This window comes from Eptesicus fuscus, chromosome 14 (assembly GCF_027574615.1).
Source record: "Eptesicus fuscus isolate TK198812 chromosome 14, DD_ASM_mEF_20220401, whole genome shotgun sequence".
NCBI lineage: Eukaryota > Metazoa > Chordata > Mammalia > Chiroptera > Vespertilionidae > Eptesicus > Eptesicus fuscus.
Genome location: NC_072486.1, coordinates 35,046,455 through 35,065,279, shown reverse-complemented (window position 1 = coordinate 35,065,279; position 18,825 = coordinate 35,046,455). Strand labels below are relative to the sequence as shown.

Here is an 18,825-nt window from a genome sequence, read left to right as displayed (position 1 = left end):
CCTGACTGGGACAAACCATGCCACAATAACCTTCCTTAGGCCTAGATTTATTTTTTATAGAACCTATCTTAGTTATTTCATATTTCTTTGTATGGCATCTTGAATGGCTCTTCCACATGGCCAAAGAAACTGGCCATCCTACCATTGCATCCTCAATGTTCGGTATATAATAGGTATACTACAAATATTTACTGAATATATGAATGGAATTTAAGAAAATTAGAAGATGGTCCAAAATGCTGATCAATAATCAAGATATAAACCTACTAGTGTAGTGGCTATATTTTACCTGTGTAATGTGTGTTTATATTTCTCCATTCATAAACATAAGTAGTCTTCCCAAACAGACACTATTAAAATAGTCAAATGAAAATGAGTGTAAAACACCTGCCATAAAGTAGATGCCAGCACACAGATGTTAAATCAATTACAACTCTATCCTTTAAAAATTTATTTTAGTAAAAACATTAGTATAATCAATAGCAAAATCAGAAAATATTCCTAGATGCATGAGATTCAGATAAACGATACCAGCTTATTGAACTTTCAATAAAGTTCACTAACAGATGTTACAAGGGTCCCTCAAACATTAGTTTAATATTTAAAGACATTCTCTGAAATAACCACGATGAGTAAATTTCAAAGAACCTTCCTATTAAACATCACAGTCAAGTACGCACATCAAAAAATAAAAATAAAAGATACTCTAGGTCCAAAGCAAACTCGTAATTTCTCAAATGAGGTATCCTAAACTCTTGGTTTTGTGAGGGCTGTATCTATTTCCGTTCTGTGTCCTCTACTAAACAAACCATTCCAAAAAATATTCCTGAGAGGAGCTCTGCTGCCATTGGATTAACCTGGGATACAAACCATAAAATGTTGGCACGGCCTTGATCTACACCAACAGTCAGAGAACATCAAGATCCTGGAAAGTAACCATGTCCAGGAATGGCACCTGTAATACACCTTCGTGGAACACCAAGTTTCCCTGTGACAGGTTGGTGGGATCACAGAGTTTACCCTAAAACATTAAGAACTAAAAGTAAAACCCCAAAGGGAATATTCTTCCACTTAGAACAGCAGAGAAAGAGAAGTGGCCCACTTAATATGTGTCTGACCACTCAGCATTCTTTCATTTCCACTCCTTTACCTCATCCATGGATTCTAAACTCCTATAAAGTCAGAATTACTTTAGGGTACTTTGTCATAAAGCATTCTCTAATGGGAAAACTGAACATCATTTATAATTCCTTGATTTTTGAAAATTTGTTCTATATATAAATTATTCCTTAGAACATGTTCTAATGATCTTTTCTATCTCTTTTTTTGCATATAAAAGAAATAGAGGAAAAGTGTGGGCTCAAGCTGTGCAGTTGATCAGCAAAAACAAGAACTCAAATCTAGACCGGCCTGCTTTGAACATGGGTATTTTTTTAAATTATACAATATGAGTAAACTTCTTTACATAATTTAAATTAGATAAAATAATTCATTTAAATGGATTACCTAAATTATATAGTGTAAATAATGCAATTTTGCATATTAAGTAAGGACAATTACAAATTATGGTAACAGAAGCTATCCATATTTTGGACACCAGAGGGCAATGCAGGAAAAAAATAAAAGGAAAGTGAACACAAACTATGATCTTGAAAATATTGGTTAACTTTTATTCCTATTAAAAATACGGTTTATTTATGTTGATTTTTCTATTTTTAATAGGATGTTTATAAACTAGAAAATATAATAAGTAAAATTGGGATAAAATCCAAAGAAAATAGCTGATATCCATACACATACATTCATATTCCCAGTTATCACTTTAAGGTTCTTTATCTATTGCCAAATTACTTTCCAGAAATACTGAATCAATTTACAATAATATGTATACAAATCTTACTTTCCTTTCATAAGTACTTAATACTTTAATTGCTAAATTATAAGTAAAGAGGATAATTCAACATTTAATTACTTAAATTTCTTTGATGGCTAAGAAGTAAAATTTTTCTCATGTATTAATTTTCATATAATTTATTTAAATATAAATCCTATTTTTCATTTTGTTGATTAGGTTTTAATTGTTACCCATTTATTATAACTTCTTAATTTTATGCTTAGAAAACCATAAAACAATCAGGAAAATATTCATTTATTGTCTTTTCTAGTATTTGATGGTTTTGGTTACTTATGTTACATTTCAGTATTCAGTCATGTTGAAATTTATTTCCCCCAAAAGTATGAGGTGACAATTACATTTAGCTGTGTGTTTTCTCAAATAGCCAATTTTCCTTTTTTTTTTGAATAATTATTGGTTTATGATCCATTCTTTATAATCAATTAAGATTTAGATACATTTCTAGTATTTTTAGTCCCTTTACTCTTTGCATCATTTCACCAACTTATTTTTAATATTAATAAAAATATTAGCCAAAATATATTGAGGATAACAATTGTGCCAAGCTAAGCACTTTACATGTATTAATTCAATTGACCTTCACCAAGCTTATGGTTTTATTTTTAATATGATTTTCATTATAACGTTGAGAAAATGAGGCTTAGAATCATGCAGCAACTAACCCTTTGCACTCGCTTGCTTTTTTCTCGATTCCTTTATTCTACTCGGGATTTAATTTTTTAAATACCCCAGATTTTACAAAGTGCTGCAGTAGAATAAAAAACTGGAGTTTCTTTTCATACAAACTTATTATTTGGATTTTTTTATATTTCAAATTATTGACACATTCAAAGAGTATAAAAAGAGCTGCTACCGATGCTAACCGTGTCGAGTCACACTCGACATCCGAGTGCAAAAGGCTACGAGTCAGAGCTCTACTTCTAACCCAAACACCTGACACACTCTTGTCTATGGTGTCTAATAATTTTCAATATATACCAGAAGAGTAAGCTGCCATACCCTGTTACTTTTTGCTCAGCTGTCTTCCTATTGAACTTTGGAACTTTTTTTTGTAAAATTAAAATTGCATTTACCAATCAACTTGAGAAAAACTGACATATTCACATGAGTCAGCTTTTCATTCCAGAAAGAATTATTAATTCCACATTTATAGCTGTATTTACATTTCAACTATTCTACATATATCTCATATATTCATTCCTTTTTTTAAAAAAATGCAGATCCTAAATATATTATTAAAAGTACTACTAGGGCCCTAGCCGGTTTGGCTTGGTGGATAGAGCGTCGGCCTGTGGACTGAAGGGTCCCAGGTTCGATTCCGGTCAAGGGCACATGCCCGGGTTGCGGGCTCGATCCCCAGTGGGGGGGTGTGTGTGTGGGAGGCAGCCAATCAGTGACTTTCTCTCATCATTGATGTTTCTATCTCTCTCTCTCCCTCTTCCTTCCTCTCTGAAATCAATAAAAATATATTTTTTAAAAAAAGTACTACTAGGTAATTTGTGAGTTTTGCTAATGTTGTAAATTTGATTTTAATTCTATTATTAATCTCTATTCTGGGAAAACCAGAAGATGTGGTCACCCATAGTTGGAGACAATGGGAATATCTTTGCTAATGGCACTCTGGGACTTGAACACTCTTGTCCTCAAATTGATATTACTGTCCCCAAACACTGGCTGCTGTTCTGTTGGTTTCTTGATTCTACTGTATAAAAATATAAATTTTGATATAAGTTTTCCACTTTTTAATTCAATTTAGGAAAAGTAGGGCTAGTTCAGGTACTGCTACTAATAAGCATCAATAGCCTCATTTTATTAAGTTCTCTGTTCTGAGCTTTAGGTTCCTCCTTTCTGAAATAAAAGGGAGAGCCCCTCAAATTATAAAATCAGGTAATTAAATCTAATAATTTTTTAAAACTCTTACCAGAAGATAAGTTTTTATTTCTTAGAGAGACCAGAAGGGAGAGAGAGGGGAGGGGGAGGTAGTGAAGGAGAGAGAAAAGGAGAGAGAAAAACATTAAGGTGAGAGAGAAACATGAATCGGTTGCCTCCTGTATGCTCCCCTGACTGGGGATGGAACCTGCAATCTACGTGTGTGTCCTGAGCAGGAATTGAACCCGCCCCCTTTTGGTGTACAGGACAATGCTCCAACCAACTGAGCCACACCAGCCAGAGCTAGATCTGATCATTTTAACTATCAGAAAAAGAATTACGTAAATAAATAGGAATAATAAATTCTGTATGTCAAAAGAAAATGGCACTATTATAATAAAATAATAAAAATGTTGATAACATTACCAAGACAAAATTTCTGTTTGCCTATAATTATGGTGGTCCATAAAAAATTTTGATGTTTTCATTTTAAAACAAATATTCCAATTAACTTAAATCATAACATACTCAAAATTCAGTCTACCTTAACTTTGTTGAAAGAGTAAATAAATTTCTGCATAAGTCCCAAGTGTCATTTTACTGTATTCTATTTGCATTTTGATTCAAGGTTATTAACATTACCAATAAGTTCTTTTAAACATGAAATAGCATCTGGGATCAACAAAAAAATACCAACTATATTTGAAGGAATTATATTAAATCTAATTCAGTTCCATTGGGATCAAAATATAAATTTGAAATGTACACATCCAAAAAATTTGTACTTTTGATATGGTATAAATTAATAAAAATAATAAATAGATACCTATCAATAGACCAAAGTTAAGCAGGAGAGATTTCATGAGGAGTAAAAAACATTTGGGGAATATATTTTAAAGGGTATAATAAACATGAATCATATAATACTAGAAAAGTGAGGGAAAGCAAATGGCAATATTTGTATCTGAAATTTAGAAGAGAACGTAACATGCAAATTGTCACTATAACAAAGCCCCTTACAATGGGATATATGACCAAGAATTTGCTGAAATGGGATTTTGCTATTCAAAAATTAAGGTTTAAGTCTATATAATTGCAAATAACTACCTTATTATACTATCACTTCATATTTTAATTTCTCTTAAAGTTAAACCTGCTAAATAATTAAATAGCAAATATGATAGTTTAATTAAAATAACTGTGAGCTATCCTAAGGCTATAGGTCAGGTTAGCCCTAGCCAATCTCTTTATCTTTACTTAAAATTAAATGAATAAATATTCTTTGAAAATTTTTACCCAACATGTAATGACATACATCTGTGCTTATTGGGCGTGGAGTCTTTACCTAGTCCTTCAAGCCCCAGTAAGTAAGTCAATAACTTTTATTTTAAAAACAATAACTCAGTTTTAGAAATATTCGCTCTGCCTCACTTTAAGTATTACTTTCTTATTTCTAAAACTCCAAATGCAACTAATTTTTAAGTACCAAAGCCATCTTTCTTGCACCTTATAATTAATGGAAAAATATTTACCATGCTTGTCCACACCTTCTTATAAACTTTCCTTATACTTCCAAAGCAATTAAGTTATCCTCTAGCAATCTTTTTTAAAAATAAATAACCTTGATTACTTGTCTTGTTATATAATCCCTAAATTTCTCCTTTATTTCAGTCTTTCCTTCACAGTCTTCAATGTCTTCTGTGTGTAATTTAAATGAAGATAATTTCTTAAAGCACCCATCTTTACCTTTAAAAGTATGTAAAAGAGGGAATTTCAGTTTTTTTTAATGAGCTTAATTTTACTCCTTCTTCCTTTTTTTTTTAATTTCACCCTCCCAAAAGCAAAAGGCTACAAAATAAAAACATTCATAAACCTCCATTGTATTAGTAATTCTATGAAGTACCAAGATCTTAAAATCTAAATCATGAATAAGCATGATTAGTTACAACAAGTCCCAGACAGATGCCCACTGGTCTCTGCAAAATGTGCCTCCCTGATGAGCCCCGATTCTCTGGTTTTCCCACTGCTGAGGAATCACTTGGGAGACTTGCTAACTGCAGATACTGAATCCTTAGATCAGGGGCAGAGTTTGAGATTCTGCGTTTCTAACCATCTGCCAGGTGCTGCTCATGCTGCTTGGCCACAAGCCCCACTGGGAGAATCAAGGGTATAAACTATAATATTCTTATTTGTTGACATAAATGAGATATGAATCAACATACAATTTTCCTGAAATCTAAATGGATGACTATTTTATAAGACGGGCAATGAAATTACTCTCCCAGAATTCATTTGTCACAAAACTGCAATGGCATGCCAAATAGCTTTTCTTTTACTCGAGCACTGGCAAAATGAGGGCCTGCTTTGGAAGGGTGTAAAAATAACTTTTAAATTTAAATTGTGCAACAACTGACAACTGTGCTCATTATCATATGCAGAAAAGTTCCTAAACTGAGAAAACCATGAGGCATATTTTAGAAGGAAAAAAAACACCAAAAAACAAAAGTTCTAAGATCATAGGAAAAGGAACAATCCAAATTGTGTCTCTCTTGCAGATACAGTGCAATTGCAGATTTCAACAAACCTCCACTGACATTAGTTGGTGTTAAACTATCAGGTCAAGAACTGGGAAGTGTGTGAGATTTCACCCTACTTTTAAGCAAAGTAGTTAGTCTTCTACCGTTTCAGAGATACTAGCCCCCAAAATACAAGTCCTCTGGTGAGAGACAAAAGACAGTAGTAACAAGACTGAGACCTATTTGCACCCAAAACCCAATTCCCACAGGGGATAAGAGAAAGGCTAGAGGTCATCGCACTGGCCATAGATGAGTTTCAGGCAAGAGATCCCACATGAGGAAGCCCCTGATCTTACAAGGGGCTGCTGGCAGGCAGCCCACATCCTCATCAAAGGGAGACCATATCTTCACTACTTGGCAATGTAACCTCTTCTGGGGGAGAAGACAGCTCTCCCTTCACTTGCCTGGAATGTACATAAAGCTGAGCAGATTGGCTGTTAATGCTTAGTCTGGAAGAAATGTGACATATTCATGAAGAACTGTCTCCCAGCAGTTGGTAGAAAAGTATTAGAAGAATATGATGGTAATAACAACAATTGCCAAAAATAAGCATTTTGCATGCAGTGCTCAACAGCTTTTTGACAAGTTAAATATGATCTGTCCTTTTCAAAGAGGAAGGAACAGATTCATAAGCCTCACATTAACTTGTACAAGGTCATGGAACTAGTCGTTTCAAAGGTTATGCACAATCCCCATGCAATTCAATGAGTACATCCAAGAGGCAGGTTTGAGAAGAGTGGGAAGTAGGACACTTAATAAGAGGTGAGCCTTACTAATGTAGCCATCAGGTCAAGATCATCCCTTCCCCAGCTCCTACGTGGTGGTGGTTCCTCACTCCACATTTTGCACTACATTTAGAGATTGTCACTCCTAAAACTGTTGTTTACTGACCACAATCTAGGTGAAGTGGAGAGTTTACTTTAAAAAACAAGTTTCTCCGCCCTGGCCAGTTGGTTCAGTTGGTTGGAGCATCATCCCATACACCAAAGGGTTGATTCCAGGTCAGGGCACATACCTAGGTTGGGGCTTCAATTGCCGGTGGTCAGGGCCTGTATGGGAGACAACCAATTGATGTTCCTCTCTCCCTCTCTTCCCCTTCATCTCTCTCTAAAATCAATGAAAACATATCCTTGGGTGAGGGTTAAAAAAAATTATCTCTTACAACTAATGGCAAAGATATTACAAGGAATTATATTTTGATTATTTCTTTCTGATGACTACTCAAAGACAGCATTTTTTTTTTTAATGCACATGAATTATAAAAGCTTTCTGGAAGAAAATGCACTCAAGGAACCTTAATACAATCTTGATATTTGCTGCTAATTCTTAAGTAAGGAGATATGTGATCTTATGGAAATATATGACAACCTTGTTCAGTTGCTAACTTTTCACATATTGCCCATAATCAGCATACATTTTCCTTTCATTATCCACTAGCTCACAACTTTATTCCTAAAACGTCAAATTCCCTCACTTTCGTAAACAAATTCCACTCCCGTGTCAACATTTGAAATTTTGCCTGTAAAGCAGAACATGCTATAATTGAATTGCTGCTCCTATCATCTACCCCTTACTTCTGTCAAAACATATAACTGGATTAGTGGGAAAACAGCTACATAATGCTTGCATCTGAGCTTTGCCTAACAGCAGGCTTCCTTTCTGTAACCAAAAAACAGCACTGGAAACAACAGTCACTAGGAAATGATGCAGCATTCATTCTGACATCTCCTACATGATTTAAGCATAAAAATTACTGTTCCTAAACAAAAGAAACTTAGATATGACAAATCTGTACTGAATTTACGACTTTCTCTTTTGCGACATCAAAGATCATATTTTGTTAGCAACCATCACAATGGCTGTGTGATGAATAATACGTTTATGTACAAATGAAACAAAATGACTGTCTTTTCTGATCACTTTTTTGAGAGCTACAGACTAAGTGGTGAGGTAACACATGGGGTCAGACAAGCTAAAGTTTCTAAAGGTTCATCAGAAGCAGAAAAACATCTGGACATGGAAGGGTGGTGCCCAGATGTTATTATGGGCTGAATTGTGTCCCCGTGAAATTCATATGTTGAAGTCCCAACCCCAGTATCTCAGAATGAACAGGGTCTGAAGATAAGAAATTCAACCAGGTGATTAAGTTAAGCTGGGGCAGTTAGTTTAGGGACATGTGTCCTTATAAAAAGAGGAAGAGACACCAGGGGTCTGCACACACAGAGAGGTGTCTATGCGAAGAGGCAGCAAGAAGGTGGCTATTGCAAGCCAAGGAAAGAGAACTCAGGTGAAACGGACTCTACTGGCAGCTTGATCTTGAACTTCTGACCCCCAGAACTATGAGGAAATTCATTTCTGTAGTTTAAGCTATCCAGTCTGTGGCGTTCTCTATGGCAGCTCTAGAAAACATAGACAGGTCCTTCAGTACCATGTTGGAGACACCCCTCTGGCCCAGATGAAAAGAAGTCTCAATAAGAGGTTTGAGGGGTTCCTTGTATAGCCAGACTATTTAAACTATGAACTAGCTCCAATTTATTAACCAGAGAGTTATATCATGTATGGACATTTTTCAGGGGGGTTTTGCTTCATTGATCCTGGGTTCTATTTTTCATAGATACCCTTAGCCAGGGATATCATGCTAAAAACACTTTAGGACTAATCTTCTTCCTCTCAGTAAATATTAATCTAGTTACCTGGAGCTCTGATTGACAAGGGATTATGCCCCATTCTCCTGCCCACTTTCACTCCCCAAGGTGCCCTCTCAGTTAAGGGAAAAAATCCATGGCAGGCAACGTGCTTGAACTTCTTCCTCCCAGTGGTTTCACAGGCAAAGCCATTCTCCTGTGTTCGATACAAAATGACCTCACCACAAATTCCTCTTCCCTCACGTTCATCTCTAGGAATACATCCACTTCAAATGGGAAATTATATCCATCAGTCACCAGCCATGACATTTTTTGCCTCACTTCTATGAATTAAAATGAGACATGGTAACATTTATTTTGCTCTATTTCACTTGTTTCAGAGTTCAGTACACTCTGTGAATAGGAAGGTCTAAGATGGTTCTGGGGAAATAAAACTCTAAAAGAAGCACATTCAAATATCTGTTGGTTCTCTCGTTAAATTGAAAAATAAATTTTATTAAGAGTTACAATGATATCAATGAGTAAAAGGGTTCATGTCACCTGGTTAAGCTTCTCTGAGTAAAGGAGAATATGTGTAATGTTTTGCCTTCAATTACTTTGTGGGTAAAGCCTTAGACATTCAGAAAGGACCGTGGTGAAGAAATAAAGGAGAATTAGTAACAAGATAGGAACAGCTCAGTGTCTTGTAATAGATCAGAAATATCTCAGCCTGTCCATAATAAAACATTACAGAGTATTTTAAAGTCACAGGAGATAGAAATTGCAGAGTTAATTCCCCCAAAATGGGATGACTGCATAAGTGCAGTCATCTTATACTTACTGAAGCTACATTCACAAAATCATCATCTGAGAGGGTTTCCAACATTTCGGAGACAGATGTTCGGATCAATTTAAGCGTCAACCCACTAACACTTCCACTCCTATAAAAAATGGGTGCATGCATGTTAATGACCATCTATTTAATCAAAATCAGACACCTTAAGTAAAGGCAATTTATGTACTGGCTCTAGATCTTTATATAATATTCAAATAATTTTGTCTTTAAAAAATCAGTAGTAGAAAGTCATATTTTTAATAGTATAGAAATAAATCTTTTCATATAGCATCAGAATATATATACTTCTAAGCACAATGATAAAAATTAAAGTCAAATGACGATTTTAAGAAAATATGGATACTCAGGGCATATTCACTTACTCAAGAAACATAAAACTTAATACCAGCTTGGTTATCCAAGTTAGAAGTGAGGGGTTATAACCTCTACAGGTAAACATTTAAGGTCATTGCTCGAGGGTATCCAGTGTTTTACTTGATTAAACCAATAATTATGAAGCAGCATAACAAATACGATAAGAGACATATTTTTTTATGTGGACAAAAGGCCTTGTTTTGTATCCTAAAGTTGATATTTTCTGGAGTTCAGTCTTCATTTGTCTCATCTCTGCATACTCTATGATGCTCAAGAATGACCTCATCCATTTGTGGGGCTCATCTCTAGACAACTTACTCCCAATTCTACATCTCTAGCTCCCAACTTTTCCCCACTTTTACACTTCACTGCTTGTTAAACAACTACAGGCTCAATGTCCAAAATGACAAATTATTCCCAAATATATTTTTCTTTCCTATTTATGTTCTTGGTAATAACCAAGCTAGGTCTTAGTCCAATGTACTCCTCCCCCTCAACCTTCCTTCCCTTTCAGACAATTTCCTCATTCATTCCACTTCACTCTGTTCCCAGACAGTGACCTCCTCTCCATCCTCTCTCCACTCTGACTCAGATCTCCGTGACCTGAAGATGCTGAGCTAGGGTAACAGCTACTGCAGGCAGCTCTTAGTTGCCTCTCCTCCCTATGGTAATAGGTGAAAATTCTGGAAACACACCTTAATACAATACTAGTAATAGTTCATAGTTACCTACTAAATATATATACTTTCAACTTTAGGATATGCATGTGGTTTTCAAAGATTTTAATAAATTATTTCTGGAAATTATACATCCAATAGGATTATAACACATTATATTACCATTTAAAGTTTGTACCTAAGGATTCATGTATGATATAAATTCCACAATAATTTAATTTAAGCGAGATATAGCTTAAATGCATTTAACTAATGAAATGAGAATGAATGAAATTTAAGTTACAGTTGTCTAATTCATTTATATTCTTCTCAGGCTAGGTTATAAGGTTTTGAACTTGTTTACTTTAGATCAAAATGGAGAATTTTTCAAATGGTAATGTTAGCCTGTGATACAGATTTATTTGCCAACAAATCACTGTGTTTTGTTTCTTTCGATGTGGTGAAGAATATCTGAGGACATACCTTTATTTTCTCAGGGAAAATAAGCAAAGCATTTTATGCTTTGATTTTATTCCTTGGTATTACTCTTAAAAACCAAATCTCTATAGCAGGATATATGTTTTTTCTATGCTCTACCATTTCATTTTCAACTTCATTAGAGGAACACATACACATACACACACACACACACATACACACACACACACACACACACCTTAAATTGAAACATTGTAACACATAAAATGACCAATATAAAAACTCCTGGAATTCTTTCACATACATTAGCATTTCCCTTGAGAAAGTCCCAGTATTGACATTTAATACATTTTACTCTATCCGTTTTGTGGTCAAAACCCTCAAAGTTATTTGAATCTTAATGACTAGTTGTCAACTGAAATTTTTTTTTTTTTTGGTAGCAGGAACTGCTTAGTTTTAGCCAGACTGTACCTTAAAGTTATTTTAAATATAAACCCCAAAATTAGAAGCAAATTACTGTTTTTCAAAAAGCCCAGACTTTAGAACCATGCCAGGCCATAATTTTCAATTCTGATATAGATTCTTCTCATTTTCAATAACATAATTTTTGTTTTGTTACTGTCTTCATATGGCTTCTTTGTCTGAATATAAAAGTAGTCATAATAACATTTTGTTCTTTTCCCCCAACCTATCAATCATTTCTCTAGTCCCAACACATTACTGTTATCTATGAATCCACGCTATATTCTCAGTATAGAAATAAATATGTAGCATTTAACTACTCACACATCAACCAGAATAAGCATGTCTTTAGGAGATGCAGCTCCTTGGATGTACCTGAAACAAATTCAAAATAAATATATTTTCTCTTGCAAAATAGCAAACATTGATATTTGTTACCCTGATATTTCCTGATTGGAGATAAGGTCTTTTCCAAACAGACCTACTTCTATCTCAGTCAACAATGTTCTGCTCTTCCATTCATAATTTTGCATTGTCCATTTTAAAAATCTACAATAGTAGAGAAGCCAGTGGCATAACGTTTCAATTATGTTTTTCGGATATTTATTAAAAAAGGAGGAAGAGACATGTTTTAATACTAAGAGCAAAATAATGTAACTTCTAGAAGCCCATTTTTTTTTGGGGGGGGAATTATCCTGAACTTCAATTTGTTGACTACACATTTTAAAACTAATTCTAAGGAATAGTAAGAATAAATAATCATAAGGCTAAGTCATATTTTTAAATGCAAAAAGTAAACACAATATATAGCTAAGTGGTCTGGGATCATGAAAAAGCAACATCAACAGAACAGAAATGCAAAGGGACAATAAAGAAATTAAAAACAGAAAAATATATGATGTTATTACCAAGATTTTTCAGTGGTAGCTCTCAAACTTCTTAGAATCTATGAAATCACCTGGAGAGTTACTTTAAAATGTTGATTCCCAAGTTCAACCCAGCCCTACAGATTTAGAATCTCTGCATTTTAAAGAGACTATGGGAGAGCTTTCAGATCATTTAGGAATTGTAGAGGGAGAAACATAACTGCAGCTGAATGATCCCAAAGTTCATGTTGCCTGGCCCCAGAGTGCCAGGGCACAGGGACCTCCTTTCCCCACCAGGAAGGGCTGAACCTGAATTCAACTTTCTACTCATCTCTGATGCCTCTCTACCCAAATCTCACTTCTCAGAAGTTTGCCAGATAACTTGTCAATTAGTTACAGACAGCATCCTGCACAGTTAGTATCTACTCAGGACTCCATGCTGTGTTCATGAAACACAGTTTATAACTCGCAGGCAAGTTTGCGTCTCTATAAGAAGGCAAGGGGAGAAGCTGCTGGGATATTCCAATGGAAAGCAAATTTCCTTCATCTTAACAAATGGTGCAGACGTGCCTCTCTGTGGGAAGATTAGAGGAAAGACTGCTGTCTGCCTCTCCTGTTTAGCACTTAGCTGCTAAGTCCCCCCCGCCCCGCCCCAAACAGCTGTTTCCCCAAATCCAAATCATGTGATGTAATTGTCTTTACCTCCCATTGCTTCACAGCCACCACACTTGGAGAAATATTAACAAACATAATATGTGGATTAATAATATTTTTCACGACTATAATGGTTGATGTTCATGTAAATAGCTACTGGGATATTTAACAGGGCATCATAAAAGCATTAAATACATTTACTTTGAATCAACTGTTATGTCTTAGAACTTGTCTGAACCCTAGCAAAATGTGAGAAATAATCTAAATGTTGAATAATAGGGGATTTCTTAAATACATTACCTCATAGTCACTATTTTAAAATGATGTAAAGTGTATCTTTTACAAACAGGTACTAAAGGGTATTGATATGAAAAGAGTAGATTACAAAGCAGTATATTGGACATAATGTGAATTAATTCAAGAAAAGATATATTAAATACATTTTTAAGACCTCAAAACACGTAAGTTGGGAAATTATATATTATTGTTTTTTTTTATTTTTATATTAGGAAAATGAGTTGCTTTTTTTAAAAAGTGAGAAACAAATAATACTTATTTTTTTGAAAAATAAACCTAAGCAATATATAGCTGGGGCAGCTCTTATAGTTTGGGGCCAGTTCCCATTAGTTGACTGCCAAAGACAAACTACCTCCTACTCAGTCCAGAGGCTCAATTAGAGCTCTACTCCAAGCAAACTGGGGGTCTTTCCATAGAAATCCCACCAGTTAAAAGAGTTTCGGAGATGAAATTGCATATAAAGGTAGTCAATTTGAAATTGTTGATTAATTTCAACAATATTCAAATGAAGATATGTTCCCATGTGAACTTATCTTCATTTACTTTTAACTATATGCATTTGTTAACATTTTTAAAAATACCAGAGCCATTTAAGTAATTAGACAATATTCATTCTAATAATGGAAAGATTCCATCCATCTTTTTCACACACAAAAATGTAGCCTACTTTTGTCTGTTTAATCTTTTCATGATTACGTAAAATTCTTACCATGGTCTTCTGCGTACATCATAAAGGTCAATCTTGTTTGGAGTTCGGCTGTTATCAACCCATGGAGAAGCTTTAAGAGAAGAAATGGAAAAAAAAAAAAAAAAAAGAAAATAAGAGAGTAAAAGGGAGAGATAAATTAAGTTAAATTAAAAATTAGAGAAATTACATCAAAATATTAGTCATGACCTATAAAAATAGTATTTAAAATAAATCAAAAACACCATTGACACATTCTTCTTATTCACAACAATTTTAAAATGGGAGATAAAATTTCTATGCTTAATTTTTTTTAAATGGCAAAAAAATGGAAAACATTATAGCAGTTAAAAGCAAGTCAACATATTTTCTTTTTCATATTATTTCAGAAATAATTTGCAGACACAGGGATTTTCTGGGTGCTGACTTATATGTTTTACTAGGTGTCCAGAAATTATATATTTTCTTTCTTCTCTACTAACAGAAAAATTTACCCTTAAAGAAAATGGATTTGGCATTCATGGAAATTATACTTTCAATTATTTAATCCTTATATTTTCATCCAAGCCATACTATCTTGATCTATAAAAAAGATTGCTGTTTTTCTTGAGTTGTTATCAAACAATATCGTAATTTTAACTTTATTATTAACATATTTGATAATGGCTAGTCCATTTGAAATTATAATTAAAAGGTTAAATTATAATTTAAAAACTACATAAAAAACTGTTTTCCTTAAATATATTTAAATGAGTTGAAGTAACTCAATACAGATTCAAGAACCTTTTGTTAATTCAGAGCTTTTACCATTTTCAGTAATCAGAAAAAAATACTTTTGTCTAACTGCATTGATTTCAAATGTAATTAATGTATACTTATTAGAATTAAATCTATATTTTAATTTAAATAATTTACAAACCTTCTCTCACAATCACACACACACACACACACACACACACACACACACACACACCACTTAGACCCATTGGATGACATTAGAAGTTGATGATTTGGATGATACTTTTATGCTGAACAAGTCCTCTCCTCGAACATGTTTAGATATATGAGCCTTAGAGAAATTTCTAATAATAATTCATGATTCTTAAATGGTTTGTATTTAAAAACATTAAGAATCTTCTCTTAGAAGCCTTCTGAAATATCTACTATTAGGACATATCCCTTGGTTATAGTTAAGATATTTATATTATGGTAAAATTAAACAATGTGATTTCTTCTGTGATATTACTAATTAATTTGTTGTAAAACCCCACTGTGGCAATTAACTGGTACATTATTTATATAGGCTCAGAACTGTGGAAGATCAAATAGTAAAAAGGACTAATAACCATACAGTGAAATGATCAGATTCATAATGATGCAGAATGAAAGATACATGTTTTGAGAAGAAATCAGGGCTTCTAAAATCCCTGCAAAAAGTGAAAGGTTGCTCAGTTTAGAGTCTCTTTTGCTTTCCAACAAGATTTTGGGATGACAGAAGAAAGAAGGGGGTGGGAATAACAACTACATTGTGGGCATATAATTTCTGAAAGCCAAAGTTAAAGGTGATATTAATCATTCATGACAACGCTTTCCTCTGATCAAAAATGAACTGTGAGTTTATCATTGACTACATCTATTGAACTACACTTCTACTTCATATATTTAAGGTGTACTATGTCAGTTGTTGGACTGCTGACTTAAAAAAGGTGTTTATGCATTAGATCAGAATACTAAATATGTGTTAGTTATATTCTTGAGAAAGTATGCAAACTACAAATCCATTTTCTAGTTAATACAGTCTAAAATAACAGGAGAGCATCAGTTTTTCTTTTCAGCTGCTAGGAAATAATCCAGCTCATAATGATGCATTGAGGGCTGATTCTCTTGGTAGAAACACCATTTCACATGAAAACTAATTGCATTTCCAATTAGCAAGTTCGAGTGCATTTTTCTTACTCTACAGACTTCACATTTTTTTCCTCATTAAAAGAAAAAGAAAGGTGAATTTCACATACCTAAAAATACCTTTAACCCTGGTCCAATTGCCGGGATCTAACTGATGTTATGTCTATTATTATTTTAGGCTTGTCTCAGTCATCTGCTATGGAGTATTAGTCATGGTTCTGAATGCCAAGCCAAGATAATGAATTTGAACTTTTTTTTTTTTTTTTTTAAGAATTAACTCAATAAATTTGTATTGCATAGCTCACAAGATTTTCAGGAATCTGAGTGTTGCTGTCCAACTATTGCCATCCCAGAATGGGTTCTCCAGTCCCTAATTAGCATCATGGCTCCCACAGCAAGGTCCAGGATGAATCTGCTAGACAGCGAGGGGTTATAGACCCATATCCAGGTGTCAGAGAATCTAAGAAAGCAAATGTCTGCCCAACCATTGCTCAAATCTAGGTATTTCAGGAGAGCACAGGGTTGCTTCCACAGCTAATATTCTGGAGGGATCTCAAGGATTCAGCTAAATTAAACCTTTAAAGATTTTTTCCCAAAACAAAGTGGACAAATGGCAACACATTTGAAAGTATGTGAATAGGGCTTTAAAAGGTTAAAACCTTCTTTCTCAATTAGCATGTAAAATGAAAGAATTGAATATGATTAAATAGTATTTTTAAAAGTCAATTGCTATTTGTAAAAAGAGCCATCTTTGAAAAGGGCTTATAACACAACCTATCTTTACTTCCAATTCTTGAGCACAATGGTCTCTCTCTCTCTTATTTTGCAATCTCCCCTTCCTAGTTCTCTCTTACAATACTTATTTGCCCCTCCTTCTTAGCATCATCAACTTCCCTCTGATACTGAGTTATTGCCATACAAAGCTAGATATTAGCCAATTTCTATTTCACCCCATGTTCACTTTTGTGATTTTTTTTATTGTGACTAATTCTATTTGTTAAACATGTTTAGAAAAAGTCAAGTCTCAGGAAGAATTCTCTTCTATACTGTTTCAAGTCAAGTTACTTAAGTATCCCATAACTCAGGCCATGTCTTTGAGAAATAAAATGCATTTGTGCTTGTCAGCTTGTTCTTAAATGTGGAGAAATAGACATTTCACTAAAAGTCCTTTCAATAGGTTCTCAGGATTGACTAGTGATTAATTTTGTATTTTCTGATAGATTTATTTCTCCAAACTCTCCTTTATAAGAAAATATAAAGGGCATCACAACAGGGTTTATCCATTTTAATGTATAAAATACATTCATCTTCATTGAATATATTTCAATGAAGGGCAAAACTGCTCCCTGTTGAGAATGACTATTTATATATATAAAAGGCTGGGTGTGTGTCCGTCTGACCAGTAGCTATGACATACACTGACCACCAGAGGTCATTGCTCAGATTCCTTCAAAATTAATCCAACCCGACACATAAGAAAGCTTTACTTTCATTGAAATTGCATGTTATTTCCTGTCATACTCATTTCTACAAATCCACATTTGTGATGGAAGAAAAGCATCAATGCATTTTACATAGAAACATAAACCAGATCTGGAGAGAAAATTTTCAATTAGTTTCTGAAAATTGTATTCAATTCTCAATGTGACTCACCGATCCATGTTCAGCATGTGGCTCTTTATCTCAGAACTGTTTTAGGATTCAGGATCACTTCCTGTTCCAGATATACAGATACCTGATCACTGGTCTCACAGCTACCTGGCCTGATTCCAGGTGCCAATACCTCAGGTGCTTCTTAGGTTTAAAGTGATTTTGGTAGATACAAAGCCATTTATTATTTTTTAAAAATATATTTTATTGAATTTTTTTACAGAGAGGAAGGGAGAGGGATAGAGAGCTAGAAACATCGATGAGAGAGAAACACCAATCAGCTGCCTCCTACACACCACCCAATGGGGATGTGCCCGCAACCAAGGTACATGCCCTTGACCGGAATCAAACCTGGGACCCTTCAGTCTGCAGGCCAATGCTCTATCCACTGAGCCAAACCAGTTCTGGCAATACAAAGCCATTTAAAGAGAAGTAGTCTTTCCTTTTAAAAGTAACATGGTAACTATCTTTTTGTTTCACTGTAGGAGGAGGTAACAGAGTGTTCTCAAGAAACATTAAGTCTGTACTTAGGATTTTATCTGGTACCCACTGACTCACTAAGCACTTACCTGGATAATATCTGGCCAGGCCAGTAGCACTGCCAAACACCTGCCACAACAAGGAAGGATCTTCATCTCGATTTTTTTTGAAAACTTCATCTAAGGCACTTGTCCAGTTCAGTTCATTTAACACAATTGTTGCTAACAAAACAAACAAAAACAAAATAAATTAATAAAAATATTATAATTAATAATTGAATCAGTCTCCACTGATTTGCAAAAAAAAAACCCACCAAAAACAAAACAAACAAAAAAAAAACAATATACATTTTCACTGCTTTACTTATAAAGGTACTCTAATCCAGTAGCTATCAAAATGTTTAGACGTGGGATTGTCTTCAAACAAATTTTTATAGGATGTTGCCCTTTAGACATTTTGGGCTGAGTAATCTTTGTGTGGGAGCTTTGTGTGCTTTGTGGAATACTCAGCAGCATCTCTGGCCTCCGCCTATGAGATG

General features: G+C 34.2%; 1 protein-coding gene across 1 annotated transcript in view; it reads right to left on the bottom strand.

The window, feature by feature from the left end:
* The window catches only part of CACNA2D1 (calcium voltage-gated channel auxiliary subunit alpha2delta 1), a 380,220-nt gene that overhangs the window by 88,350 nt on the left and 273,045 nt on the right, over window positions 1-18,825 (bottom strand). The window contains exons 7-10 of the mRNA XM_028158049.2: window positions 18,377-18,508; window positions 14,277-14,346; window positions 12,075-12,125; window positions 9,826-9,925 (exon numbers count right to left, since the gene is read on the bottom strand). Of these exons, the coding sequence (XP_028013850.2) occupies window positions 9,826-9,925; window positions 12,075-12,125; window positions 14,277-14,346; window positions 18,377-18,508 (353 nt within the window). The remainder of the gene's footprint in view (window positions 1-9,825; window positions 9,926-12,074; window positions 12,126-14,276; window positions 14,347-18,376; window positions 18,509-18,825) is intronic.